The following is a 13,447-nucleotide window of genomic DNA, read 5'->3' as shown; positions in this document are numbered from 1 at the left end:
TATAAACAAATAACAATCATAAGCAATCGTCCATTAATCTCGTACAATTCCTTGAGGTAAGCATTGGCCTTTTTGAAAAATGCCCCACCGCTCAAAAATCTTTAAAAGATGCCCTGACCCCCTGCTATAGTGGACTAAACTCTTGACGTTCGTGTAAACGGTCTACCTTCGTATTTACTCTGTAAAACACATTATATGCGCTCATTTTATATGAAAAGCAATTAAGACCAAATAAATAGGCACTTTAAACCCTACTATGTTAAACAATTTAGTACATATAATTGTGTGTTAGACTCTATATGTGCAGCAGTTTAGACCAAATAACTGTGCTTTTTAGTGTTTATAAATGTGTTTGACGGAGTGAATATAAAAGTACAGCTTAAATTTGTTGCACAGATCGTATATATGAAACCTCCGAGTTTTGTCAACTAAGGAGGGGGGGGGGGGGGGGGGGCGAATGAAATTCTGTGTTTTCAAGCTTTACGAGGAATACTAAAAATATTGCTAAAAGGTTTTATTCCAGGTTTCATTTTCTCAATCCTACAAAATTTTGCTATACTTGGGTGTGACTCTTAAAGTGTAGGGTGGCTAATTTACCTTATAATCTATACCTTATAATGTGTCTCCCTCTCTCCCCCAAACAACTGAAAATGAATAGTTGAGGACCATTTTTGTTGACGATTAACAGATGCGTCGCCTACCATGTTTAACCAATCTTAAAGTTCAAAGTCAAACAAACAAGTACAAGTATATTATTTCAGAATCTTAAAATCATGGTTTGATCAACGAAAGTGGTGGCTAAGAATTTTCAGTCACAATATAGTTAATTATTATGAGTTATGTTTACTGTTTTGTGCAAACATGAAATTTTGCTGAAAACTTGAATAAAAAGCAAAAACCAACTACAACAAAGGATTTTTCCTATAAATAACAACAGCCTTTCTTTGTCAATGAACATAAACATCTAAACATTGAAGTTTTCATAGAAGAGAAGTAAACTTTGATAAACGAACAATAGAAAATATAAATAACCCTGTATCTTTCGATACCCAATATTTGCATAAATCGAAAAGGACCCTGGGAATCGAAAACCAAGAATTAAGAATTGCTCCACCACAGTCATATAGTCTTTTGTCACAAATTATATTTCCTCCTTGCGCAACCGGCACGCTTTGCGACTATAATTCAAAAATCCAATAAGTTCATCAAGAACTGCATTGTCAAATGAATTAGTTATAAGAATAAGCAAAGAATAATAAAAAACGGGGTAATATTAAGTATCCGCTCCAAACAAAGCCTGTTCTCGTTGAACACCTGGCAGAGCGGTGGCAAAAACATTCCGCGGCTGTTTTTACACCATATAAATTACTACCATTTGTAAAATTGAAGTTTATGGATCAACTTGGCAACTAGCTCAACATATGCACAGAAGGTATCATCAAAATCAATCATATCAGGTGGTCAATGCAAGGCAACGTGATGAAAAACTACAGGACCTGCTCTATAGATCACATTAAGCCACAATCAAGAATCTCCTTGGCAATTGTTTAAATAGGCGCAATTTTATCCACATTTTCCGGGGGCATCTAGTCTGTAGCTTTCAGCAAAAAATTTTCTTTATTTGAGGTTGTGTAAAGATTAAGCAATGCGAATTGTTATTGAACATTGGCGGGTGGGAAAAACCCAAAAACAGTGAAAGCCAATGATATGGCTGGGAAGGGACTTTCTTAGCTTCTTTACCAGGGGCAAGCACCTCTCAAGTCCCTGTGTCACACCTTTGTTTAGGAAAATGAGCCTTTCTCCCATTTTTGTGATAACAACATAGTAGGGACCTGGGGGACGCGAGGATTATGTCATCGACAAAATAATAATGTTTTTTTTCAAAAGTAATGTTCGTGCAGTCTTTTTGCACGAGTTGTTCAAAAAAAATAATTGCATATCTAAGAGAAATGCTAAAATATGTCATTTATATATGATAATGCAAATAAAATGTCTCGCTGCCCCCTTTTCATTATGTTTGTCGAATCCAAGGAAACGCTTATCATCTGGTTGCCCAGTTTGAATGCATTCAATCTGTGGTGTCATGGTGGCCTGGCAAACCGGAATTAATTATTAAGCAAAATAATTTTACAGCAAAAACATCATCAATCCTTGTTGCGTCATATTCTAACTCTTGCAAAAACGTTGCAGCATAGACGACCTTAAAGCTCTTCTACTCAAGATTTCATAAATATGGTAAGATAAAAAAGTTACACAAATTCTTTGTATAACGTCCGCTTGAATTTTTTGTCACCGCATTAGCTCAATAATATCCAGTTCTTACATTAAGCGGATCTGCAATGGATCAAGAAATTGTCAAGAAACATTTTTGTGATCTTTAAAGGTACTTGAATTAAGAAAAGTAGATATAACTTTACGCTTAGTCACGTTTAATAACGGTTTCAAGTTCTGCTGACTTGAAAAACTTACAAATACCGTAGTTCCTTTACTGCGATGCTCAAAATATCTTACTGGACTTCAAACAATGCACATGTTGAATCGCTATATCAATCTTATGGGATGGATTGAATCACCTATTAGAAATTCCAAAATTTTCATTTCATTATCTAATCACGGTTGAATCGTTTAGCTCTAATATAAAGAAACATATGTGTTTTTTTAAGGATCCAGTAAATCCTGGTTACGAACAGCCCGCAATCCAGCAACCGATCACGACAGAGCCGATTGGCTTCGGAATACACCCTCAACCTGTACAATGCTCTGCTTGTGGCCAAAAGGTACTCACTTAACAATGATTTTATTTGCCTCTGTGCTGATGGCATGACAATAATTGATAGCTATCGAAAGAGCAAACTTCCTATGTTCATTAACCTCAGCTTCCCACGAGGACTTTGCTCATCCCACGAGGATTTTATTCTTGGAAACTACCCATTCTTTCATACCATAATGAATCACTACATTTCATACCAGTGATGAACCTGAAAGTCATCCAGCCAGCATTCTTCTAGCCAAGTTTCACTTTCTCACTGACCAATAAAACGTCATTAGCTTAGCCATGAGAATGGTCCAAGAAAAAATAATTTTGAAATAGAAATAATTTTAAAATAATTTTTTCTTCAGGCAGTGACGAGCACCCACTATGAGGTTGGAACAGCAACATGGGTGGCAGCGCTCGTTATCTGTCCATTTTGCCCGGCGGGTTGCTGCTTAGTCCCGTTCATCACAGATTACTTCAAAGACGTCGAGCATACATGCCCGGTCTGCAATGCCGTTTTGGGAAGACATACAAAAATTTAGCAACCCGACAGACTAGACCCGTTCTATGTCAACGACTGAATGCAAATGTTACGGATACTTGAAAAGAACTATTGTACATTTTACATACTTAAGATTAGAACAAATGACAAAAACTCTTCAGAATGAAGGTTTACTTTGATAATTATTATATATTAATGACTTATTAATGACTTGAAAATAACTGAGATAGAAAGCTGAGTACCAAATGATAGCAATCAGAAGCGCAGATGTTGTACTAAAAAAGCTGCACATTGCTGAATCACTAACATTCACTAAATATGTACTTTATGCATGAATTGGTTGTTATCTTGACAATCTATCAAAAAGTCTAAGAGCATTTTTTGTTGTTTCTTCTATTACATGCGCAACAGAGATATTCTTTATTTTGGATATCTCCCGGCAAGAAATCTCTATGTTCTTTGGCTCGTTTCTTTCCTTCAAAAGAAAAGCAATCACTTTACAAACAGGGCACCAAGTATCAAAACTTCTGACAGGAGTCTGGCAAACAGCCATTATGCATTGACATTAAATCAGATAGAAAATTTTCCATCTTTTAGACGCAAAGCCTTTGCCTGAAATAATTTTCTGAGAGCTAAATTGAAGTTAAAAAGTAAAATTTCATGTGACCTGATCATCTTCATGTAACTGACTCTGTCTTGAAACAAGCAACTATTTTTTTTAGTAAAATATTTTATACACAACGACGAATACGAATCTCTCTAAAGGAGCATGACAAATTGACGCACCTGTTTTACAGGTCCGAGCGCCGGCGCGTCGGTTTCCAAAAGAAGGTTTGCCAGTGGAATTTGCTTTATCAGTCTCTGCTTCTGAAAGAAAATGAAAAAGGTAATTTATGCAAAATAATATCTAAGGAAAAGAAAAGTGTTGAAATGATTATCAAGACAAAAAGGTGTGAGCAAAAAGTTGAGTCGGCATGGGCAGTCGTTATTGAGTCTTCATGTTAAATAATGATACTGTCAAACATAACAGGAAAATAGGACTTGTCTTTTCTAAGAGTTGATATAATGGTTAAGAGATTTACTATTCCCTGGGAGTGATGGCGGGAGGACAAGAGCAACATCCAACTTTACTGCTCCTTGCTGAATCAAAATCATTACTTTTCTTCAAAGAAAGATGCAAAGTTTAGTTGGTGCATTCTCAAAGAATAAACCCACCATAATTGAGCAAGATTTGTTAAAAAACGAAAGAACAGAAAAAAACCAAGAATGCTGTAAGGTTGCTTTAAAAGCTGTTGAGGAAAACCTCCAATCTCGCAGGTATCAGAATAGAGAACCCAAGAGCAGAAACATTAATCCAAGAAAATACAACTATTTGCTTCATATCTCCGTCTTTTTCCAAATCTCAAACGATTACAACACTACGACGACTCCTACGTCGAACACTCTTCTTTTTCAAATGAATTTGCGGAACATATACGATTACTTACGTTGCTAATTAGTTTTGAGTCATGAACTTTTAATTATAACAACTTGCATATATGTTAGTCAGGTGTTTATTCTGGATAAGTCTAATAACTTAATCAGCGGGCGTGGAATAACTATTTCCTATAACCTCGGACGGATTCAGCTTAAAGCGAGGTTTTGACGCAAATGCTACTCTAAAACAACAAGAAGAAAATACTTGCATGACTAACAAAGAACCCGACGGAATCAATGAGCTAATTGTAAAAATACACATGCTTTACGCAAAATGGCGGATTCCCAACAAAGGCAGAAATATTTTAACCTGTTCAGATCGAATGACAGAGGGTGGCACAGAAAAGAAGTAACCAGCATCAACACCTTTCATTGCCACGGACGGCTTGCCATCAAACGCATGAAGAACGACATCTTTTGCACCTAACATAAAAAGTAGAAATGAGAAAAAAACAGCATGTTCTCAAAACAACAGCAAAAAAAGCAAACTTCGCCAATAGCCCATTCTAAGTGCAATCACTATCAAAGACAAATTCGCAATAGAATCAAAAGAAGAGTGTTGCAGGAAAATAACGCAATAGTCCAATAAAATACACATTGCAACCGGCAAGACTCGATGCCGCGAAGGTGCATATCTACCTTCTTGAATGAGAATGTCGATAACTGGTCTTCCAGCGGATCTGGAGTGCACATTCCTATAAAAAATATGGGAAGGCAATTGAAAAAGAACAGCGGAAATGCAGAACAAATTTTTTGATCGCAAAGAGTGTGTTATCATCAACATAAATAATGACGAAATAAGAAACAAGACCAAAGAGGAACATAGTTCCTTAACAGGAACAAAAACACTTACAACGGAAGACTAAAATCTTTGGCAAGTTGAATCTAAAATGAAAAAGAGGCTAACAGTTTAGCTGTTTATTAGGCCTGCGAATACCATTTAATACAATTACTGAGAAATTGAAGTTTCATCAGAACTGAAAAAAATTGATAGGTTACGCGTGATACTTGCTCGAACACTCCTAGTAAATAAAATTACCAGGTACTTCCTCATTTCCACAGCAAAAAAAGTAGTATTTCGCTAACAGGAGTGCATTTCAAATACATGTACCTGTCTTTTAAAAACTTCTCGTTGAATTTCCTTGTCTTTGGGAGACTTAATGATATATGGCGTGAAATCAAGGCCTACCTAAAAGAAATTCAAGTGACAAGCTTAAAATTAGAGAAGCGAAAAACGCCCAATTCCAAAATAGGATAGAACATTGCAACAGATAGTGGAAAGCCAAAAGCAATCAAAAACGAACACATAAAAATAGCTTTGGAAGTAAAGTTACAACCGATTTAGGTTACCTACTTCGCCTATTCCAACAAGTAACTTCGCATTTTGCCTTACAAATTCCTCGGTCTTTTCAAATTCCTGGAAAAAAGAAATTAAATTACTGCATCGCGGCACTTGTGAACTTGAAACATCGCGGCACTTACTGAAAATGCAATCATAGATTGAGGATGGCATTGAAATGATGCAGAAATCCCTTGCTTGCATACAAAATATCATTGTCTTTTTGGCTCCTAGTGTAAGTAGTTCCGGAGCCAATGGGAAAAGTAACAAAATCCTATCGTATAATGGGAATATCTTATCGACAAGTGACCAACGGAACTCGTCGGGACGTAGTGCCTTAAAAGGATCCTAGCAAAAAAACCGTTTGTCTACACATTGCGGTTTTGTTTGTCTTTTAGTAGACACGTTCCAAAACACAAAAAGGTTAGGCAAACATAATCGATTTCTAACTTGCTTTGAACAATCCCTCGGAATATAGTCAATAATAAAAAAAATCTTATCTTGACATTCTTTATTGACTATGTTTGGAATTAGCTGAAAAATTTACTAGAACGAAAGAGTAAAATGGCAACATTACGGCAACAAACAAATGATACCTTTAAAGAGACGCTCCTGTTGCCTTCCTGTTAAGAGAGGAATATACGCTGAATTTAAGATTTCGCATAAAGCCTGATGTTATTCATATAATAATAAGAACAATAACAGCGACGAAAGTAGGCTTAAAGCAATAACATAACTGATGAATTTCATAGACAAAAATTTCATTTCAAAGAAAGTAAGTTATCAACAAAATCTTCGAATATCTAACATCACACCTAAACTCTTCTTCTATATTAAATATTTCTTTGAAACAATACTTAGGTGAAAAGAAAAACTTAGATATGAAAGATATGAATAGATGCAGCGTTTTAACATCAAAGAGGGCAGAGATCATCAACGCTACAGATGCATCAGCAATAACAGAAAGAGGGATTGTATTTAAACTACTAATTTTCACCTTCTATTTACCTGTACAGGGTGAGCTCCAACGCAGGGATGGATAAAACCAGGGTACCTACAGTGATTTAAGAACGTGCATAGTAAAAAGAGGTTTTACGGTTTTACTAAATAGCCTTTGATTAGAGAGAAAAACACGTAGAAAGTAGAAAAAGCTTACAGTTTAATCAATGCTAATATTTAGATGGTTGTTGCTTTTCACATAAACTGCCAAGACAGAAAGTTGATAATCATGCCATCCTATCACGCTAACACTGAATGGGGTGGCATTTATCAACGTTTCATGGTCAAACTATATCAACTCACAGCAGTCACAACCGATCTGAATCGAACCCACAAAAAGTCCGTCAATGGCTGAAAATTCTGTAGGGTCTCCGAACTACAGAGATTGTTGGGATGGTTAAATATTAAAATGACTAACAGTCACACAAAAAATTGTAGAAATAAAGAAAATATCAGAAATGTTAGGTATATGGCCTTAACACTATACATAAAAAAACGAATAATCTTTGTAATTTATAGCAAAGGAGAAAAACACATGGGTTGAGAAAGTCAGGGGCCAAGTTTACCTAGTCGACAATTCTAGTACAATGCTGAAATCTTTTGGAAATTCACAAACAGCAACAATAGCTTTTACACCAACCTAAAAAATGTGAAATCGTGAGATAGTAATGAAAGGCTAGAAAGTTGAATATCATGTTTCAAAGCTATGAATGACAAGTAGGCTTCTTAAAAGTTACAGAAATTTTCTTCATGATTATGCTAATAGAATAATAACTATCAAAATCAAACATTAACTCTGCAGTGTATGAGAAAAAGGAAAAATTAATAATTTCGTAATGACCTATATAATATGTAGTTTTTGAAGGCAGATAAACCCTGGTGTGATCTATTTGAAGCCGACAACATCCCAAAAAATTAGCTTTAACACCAATCTTAAATAAAATAATTAAAACAAAAAAACAAAAAAAGAATGCGAAGGAACAGAACTGGTTTTAGCTTGGTTCACAAGTTTGAGAATTTCAACAGGATTATAGTGGTGTATGCCTTTATTACCAAAATAGGAGAAAATCATTACTTTTATGTCACCAGTTTGATTTTAAATAGCCAATATTAAGTTGGCTGTTTGTCTGTTTCTCACGAGATCACTCACAGTTTTTCGTTATTCATTCGTGGAAAGAAGGCTGACGAAAGCATGCTTGTTAAAGCTAAGGATGACCAGCAATGGTATCGACCGCGTTATTGCAAGTAAGAGAAAACAAGTAAATTCAGAGAATGTATGTTTGACATACTGGAGCAAACGTAAAGGTACATCTCCATAAAATTCACCTAGAACAAAATTCTGACAATTGGTCATAATACAGAAAAACCTTTATTTACTGAAAATGTCCTTATTTGATTAAATCAATGATACCAAAAGGGCTGCTTGGCAACCCAAACCACCTGTAGTTAAAAACGGATTGCTTCAATCCACTTCCTAAATACACATTATTTCTCTCTGTAATTGTCATATATTCACACTAACAAGCAGTTGTAGTTCATGACAATGTTGATATGGTATCTGCTTTGGTAAAGTGAGTTAGTGTGACAGTATTCAGGGTACTCGGGAACTCAGATTCGCAATTTATCAATTTCTGACCAAACGTTGCAGCTTACTATACTTGCAGGAACGTTTTATAATTGGCTTTCTGCTCGCAGTGTCAAAAAAGTTTTAATGAGCCCTGCAAGCTATGAGAAGAAACACCACAGAAACTTAAATTGCAACACTTAAATTATTTTGATATTTTGTTACTATAATGTCAAGACAATGGTTATAAAGCCAAGTTGCTGAAAATAGCTTAGCTGTTGAAACAGTCTGAGAAAGCTGCTCACATGAAATTACCATTAGCTAAACAATGCACCTCCTTTCCATTGAACTGCGTTTTTTATACCTCGTCTGAAACATCCTACATCCAATGGTTACCTATTGTCCCATGAGTAATTGTCTTGACGTTTGACAACAAAGGAACAAAACAAAAATTAAAAAGCAATCGCATATAAAATCTCTCAATTGGTCATCATTGGCATTTTATATCTACTGTATGAATTTAAGTGTATCTTCTATGTCATTATTTTTATGAAACAAGCTTATCTCAAGATGGTTTGCCCTTCACAGGATATGACAATTACTTGACAGTTAAAACACTTTGACAAAACGTTTTTCGTTATATGGTAAAAATTATCAATACCTATAAAAGGTCTTCTTGTAATGGCATGATTTGGATAACCAATTCCTAATGTTTTCATTAAAATGCTCAAAATGATGGCAGCGACTTTTCTGGAGTTTATTTCAAACAACTAGAGAAAATTTTTTTATTTTTTGGCATTTGGTGTTTTGGATTTAATATTTGAATATGAGGTCAGGGCAAAATAATTCCTCTAAAAGCAGCAAGATTGCCGAAGAAACATATAGGCACACAAGTTGTATCAGTTTTTGTATCTGTTTTGCCAGATAAATAACAAAGGGTTAATACAGCCAATTTTTTCAATATTAATAATTTCAGGTCTAAAGTACATTTCAGCAGAGCTGCAGCTAACAGCAAGGTCTTCCCGGGAAAGGCGTGCGATCTTACTATGTTAAATCTGCTGTACTTCCACTTTTTACTCCATCAATTTCCCGAAAATATTTATTTCCTTAAAATTCCTTCAAAACGGACGAAAATTATTCCTATTTCCCTATTACTAGATTTATGGCCAATAAATGATATTAACTTTACTACATATTGCTGCTATTCTGGCATGGTTCATCAAAATTAGATCAGAGACAAAAATACAATGATTTGACGGTGGCAGAGCCTGTGCTCAAATTGTCATATCTTAGCCAGTTTTTAACACATAAACACATTATGTAATCCAAATTAGAAAAACAGCTTTGTGTACTGTTATAACATTGAATTTGCCAAGTCAGTTTACTAGCCACAGTTTGCATAAACCTTGAAACATTTCCAATGTCATTGGCCTGCTTACTGACTAACAATACCATTATCTAATTTCTAAATCATAAATGTGATCCCAATTTCTTAGAGAATCTTTATTTATTCTTTCTAATTCATTAATCCTTTCCTTTTCCTTCCGATCAGCCAAGATTCCTGAAAAAGGGATAACCCCTTCCAAGTGAAAGCCCTGTTAAGTTGAGGGCTGTAAAGTCCTTCCCCATCTCCTCTCTGCATTGAGGCTTGCCAGGCAGGGCACATCTTTTTTACTTTTGATTAGAGATGGAATGTATTCTTTATGGCTATTTCAATGTTGAAGACAAAGCATTGGAAAAGCTTTTTCAATGCACTGACAACTGCCCAGCGCAAAGTGTGCCCACCATAAACTCTGATCTTTGGGCCCACTTGCCAAAGGCTTGACAAGGGTTATCGTGGTCTTGGAGACCCTACTTCAACTTAAAACACACCTTGATAAGTTCCCAATCTTTTTATTTAAACTCTTTTCTAAAGACATGATCAACTACCGGACACATCTTTCTGATAAAAGTAAATGAAAGCTAAAAATCCAACACACACTACTTTCAATATTTCTTCCGGCTTACCTTGCTTTAGTTACAATCACATATATTTTAAGTTGCTGGGGGAAATGATGAAATGAGTTGAGAAATGAGGTTTTATGGCTCCATATATGCAACTGAACTTTTGTAGAAATCGGGAAAAACAAAAAAAGCACTCCATCACACTCCTACCACAGTCTAGGAGTGCAAAATGCCACACTTGTGCTAATTTGTTCCCAGCAAGGCCAGACAATTTTTCAATATTTATAATTTCAGGTTCAAAGTACATTTCAGCAGAGCTACAGCAAACAGCTGAATCTTTTTCTTGTGTCAAGGTACCTGGGCCTTTCTAGACCCTAATGTTACTTTTCATTCATGGCATAGTGACTGAGGCTCAAGGAGTTAAAATTGTCTTCTCAAGAAAGCCACAGTCAATAGAAGGGACGCTGCAATGACCAAGGGCCAAGGGGGCAAGCAGGCTTGAGTAAAAGGGCATTTGAAAGATGATCCCCAGCTTCTACTAATCCTTTGTAACTCCCATTATTTTCGTTCTTCTGTAAGTATTTTAAACATCGGCTGACCTATGGCATAAAGAATTATTTGACCAGCCTTGAGAAATGTTGTTATGAATAAGGCATTACAATCAGAATTTCATATGAATCTCTTTAGTTGTTACAAATGGCCAGATTCAAGAGCACTTTAATGAAAAGGGCACTCTTGCCCTCCTAATCAAAAGACAAAAGGGGCAGCTGGCCCCATGCCCCGTTCTCTAATGTCCTTGGTCAACAGTGTTACCCACTACTTTAAGTAGGTATCCTCTTCACCCCAGGGGCAACTAGAATGGCTAAAAACATAGTAAAATCTTCCCATTTTTCTGTGGATTCTGTGGATTTCCAGTGTTTTACAGAAAAACAGAATTGGCCAGCCATTGTTCTATGCCAAGGTATAAAAAAACTAGAAAAATTATTGTGCTTATCCTGGACAAGAAAAATTGCCTTATTTTGGAACAGAAATTCTCATCAATATTTTACTTGTAGCTTTAGTTACAATGTCAGTAGAAACTGTCATAGAATCACAAGGAAACAGTATGCTTTAATAAATTGTGAAAAAATCTGTAGAATCTGAAGATTTCATTAATGTCACAAAAGATGTCCCTTACCACATTTTAAAACAATACGTATCAAGCTCTTGACTGTAACTTAATTTGCAATTTCACCCAGCATTTCCATGTCTAGGCTAGTTCCCAGAACAAAATTACAATAAAGGAAACTAACATTCCAACAACAACAACCTTCTAAGACGTTCTACAAAACATAAACAACTATTCATGATTATGAAGCATAGCTTGACTGTTGGCTTAGGCAAATCAATAAATGGGTATTGAACAAAACAATACAGCCGACAAATCAATAAATGTGTATTGAGCATATGGCAAATAACATGATTCTGTCTAAAGAATAGTTACTGAACAGTAATATGCCAAATTTTTAGCAAACAGAACATGATGAAAGCAAGCTAGCTACACAGAAGAAACATTACCTCTTGTGCCCCTTGTATCATCAACTCTCTGTCCTTTTGAAAAAAAAGTTTACAATATTATATATGTTAACTTTTATCAAGCATTTATCTTGATTTCTTAAGTTTTGTTGTGCATGGAAAACAAATTTTCCAATGAAAAAATAATTTTCTGTTTGAGGAAACGTTTCTCAGAACTATACCCTGCTCTGCTGATTTGACAGTTGGTAATTTATAAAAAACCAAGAAATACAAGCAAAGAAAATTTTAAGACATTGCCTAAAAACCTTTAATTAATTTCGAAAGGGAACTAGGAGTATATAAATAATAGAGGCAGTAGGAAAAAGAAGAACAGGGACATGTCCTCCAACATTTTTTGAAGTCAATTTGTATTTTGAATAAATTCTGAAGGAATAAATTTGAAGCTAGTGAGATAAGCTAAAAATGCACTAGGTTAAATAATAAAATAAAGCCCATACGGATGCAAATTCTTCGGCACTGATGTGGCAGTGAACATCTATCATCGTGCTCAGGACAAACCATAGAGATGGACAAATACTGATCAGTGTACAAGAAGACAGCCCGCCATTTATTTTGTAATATCTTGGCCTCGAGGCGAGAGTGAAACGAGGCCCTTCTCAGCGACTCGGCTTTTTCACGAATTCTGACTGTGCAATGCTATGAAGGAGTTTGGGTCAGCCATTGCATTGGGGCAGCTCCAGCCAGGGCCGCCGAAAGTTTCGAAGGCCCTGGGGTAAAAAAAATATGAGGCCCCCTGCGAGCGGAACGAGCTGAAAATTCTTGTGATCACGCCCTTTATTCCATTCTTTAAATGGAATTCATTACTTTACGAGGCCCCTAGCTCAATTCAAACACAAGAATAAAATCAATAGCACTTTAAAAGCTTTTCAAAATTTTTGCACGGGGCCCGCTAAATATAAGAATTGGGCCCATGGGTAAATTCCGTTATTTTCAAATTAAAATGAAAGTTGCGAATTATATACAGAGTTAGATTGACAAAATACATTGCAAAGGTTTGTGACAGCAACTAAAGAATTTCAGGCAAAAATTTTTTAATCAGGTAAATTTGTAGTCCACACCCCTCCCCCCTCCCCCAACAAGGCTTGCCTTGCGACGGCCCTGCAACTGAGGACTGGGTGCTTCTGTAACTTCGGCTGGCGTCATACTGTTATTATGCCACGCTTGATATGTTGTGAATATGGTTTGCTCAAGTATTGAATGATTTGAATAAGTAAATAAATATAATTATATATCGAACTCGTATGCATGTATACGATAGTGGCTAATCAGCTGATCGTTATTGTATTAAATTAA

At 35.7% G+C, this 13,447-nt stretch overlaps 2 protein-coding genes across 6 annotated transcripts; one reads left to right on the top strand and one right to left on the bottom strand.

Moving 5' to 3' along the window:
- The first annotated feature begins 1,996 nt into the window (after window positions 1-1,996).
- Window positions 1,997-3,575, top strand: LOC148959192 (lipopolysaccharide-induced tumor necrosis factor-alpha factor homolog). Its single transcript, XM_089110908.1, has 3 exons — window positions 1,997-2,235; window positions 2,664-2,777; window positions 3,121-3,575. The coding sequence occupies exons 1-3, from the start codon at window positions 2,233-2,235 to the stop codon at window positions 3,295-3,297; spliced, it is 294 nt and encodes a 97-aa protein (XP_088967034.1). The 5' UTR covers window positions 1,997-2,232; the 3' UTR covers window positions 3,298-3,575.
- On the bottom strand, window positions 3,528-12,836 carry LOC135693349 (putative deoxyribonuclease TATDN3). Of its 5 annotated transcripts, none has more exons than XM_089110906.1 (12): window positions 12,592-12,836; window positions 12,137-12,169; window positions 7,638-7,711; window positions 7,081-7,126; window positions 6,669-6,695; window positions 6,088-6,150; window positions 5,845-5,922; window positions 5,587-5,618; window positions 5,373-5,428; window positions 5,100-5,156; window positions 4,044-4,124; window positions 3,528-3,732 (listed from the first exon to the last, which is right to left on the bottom strand). In XM_089110906.1, the coding sequence occupies exons 1-12, from the start codon at window positions 12,634-12,636 to the stop codon at window positions 3,626-3,628; spliced, it is 699 nt and encodes a 232-aa protein (XP_088967032.1). In that variant the 5' UTR covers window positions 12,637-12,836; the 3' UTR covers window positions 3,528-3,625. The 5 variants fall into 5 exon arrangements, with proteins under 5 accessions (XP_088967032.1, XP_088967030.1, XP_088967031.1 ...); XM_089110904.1 differs by having other exon boundaries at window positions 4,044-4,121; window positions 5,044-5,156; window positions 12,592-12,835; XM_089110905.1 differs by having other exon boundaries at window positions 5,044-5,156; window positions 12,137-12,164; window positions 12,592-12,833.
- Between the last annotated feature and the right edge of the window lie 611 nt (window positions 12,837-13,447).

The sequence above is a fragment of the Rhopilema esculentum genome, chromosome 10 (assembly GCF_057945365.1).
Source record: "Rhopilema esculentum isolate cy_ngs chromosome 10, ASM5794536v1, whole genome shotgun sequence".
NCBI classification, from domain to species: Eukaryota; Metazoa; Cnidaria; class Scyphozoa; order Rhizostomeae; family Rhizostomatidae; genus Rhopilema; species Rhopilema esculentum.
This window is presented reverse-complemented; position numbering and strand designations above follow the sequence as displayed.

Excerpts from the sequence above, each read along its gene's own strand:
- LOC148959192 (XM_089110908.1), top strand. Across the intron at positions 2,778-3,120 it reads GCTCTGCTTGTGGCCAAAAG|GCAGTGACGAGCACCCACTA; the intron begins GTACTCACTTAA and ends TTTTTTCTTCAG.
- LOC135693349 (XM_089110903.1), bottom strand. The coding sequence starts at position 12,636 with ATGATAGATGTTCACTGCCACATCAGTGCCGAAGAATTTGCATCC. Across the intron at positions 7,127-7,637 it reads GTACTAGAATTGTCGACTAG|GTACCCTGGTTTTATCCATC; the intron begins GTAAACTTGGCC and ends AAATCACTGTAG. Across the intron at positions 3,733-4,043 it reads CGCTCGGACCTGTAAAACAG|GAAAGAAACGAGCCAAAGAA; the intron begins GTGCGTCAATTT and ends TTTCTTTTGAAG.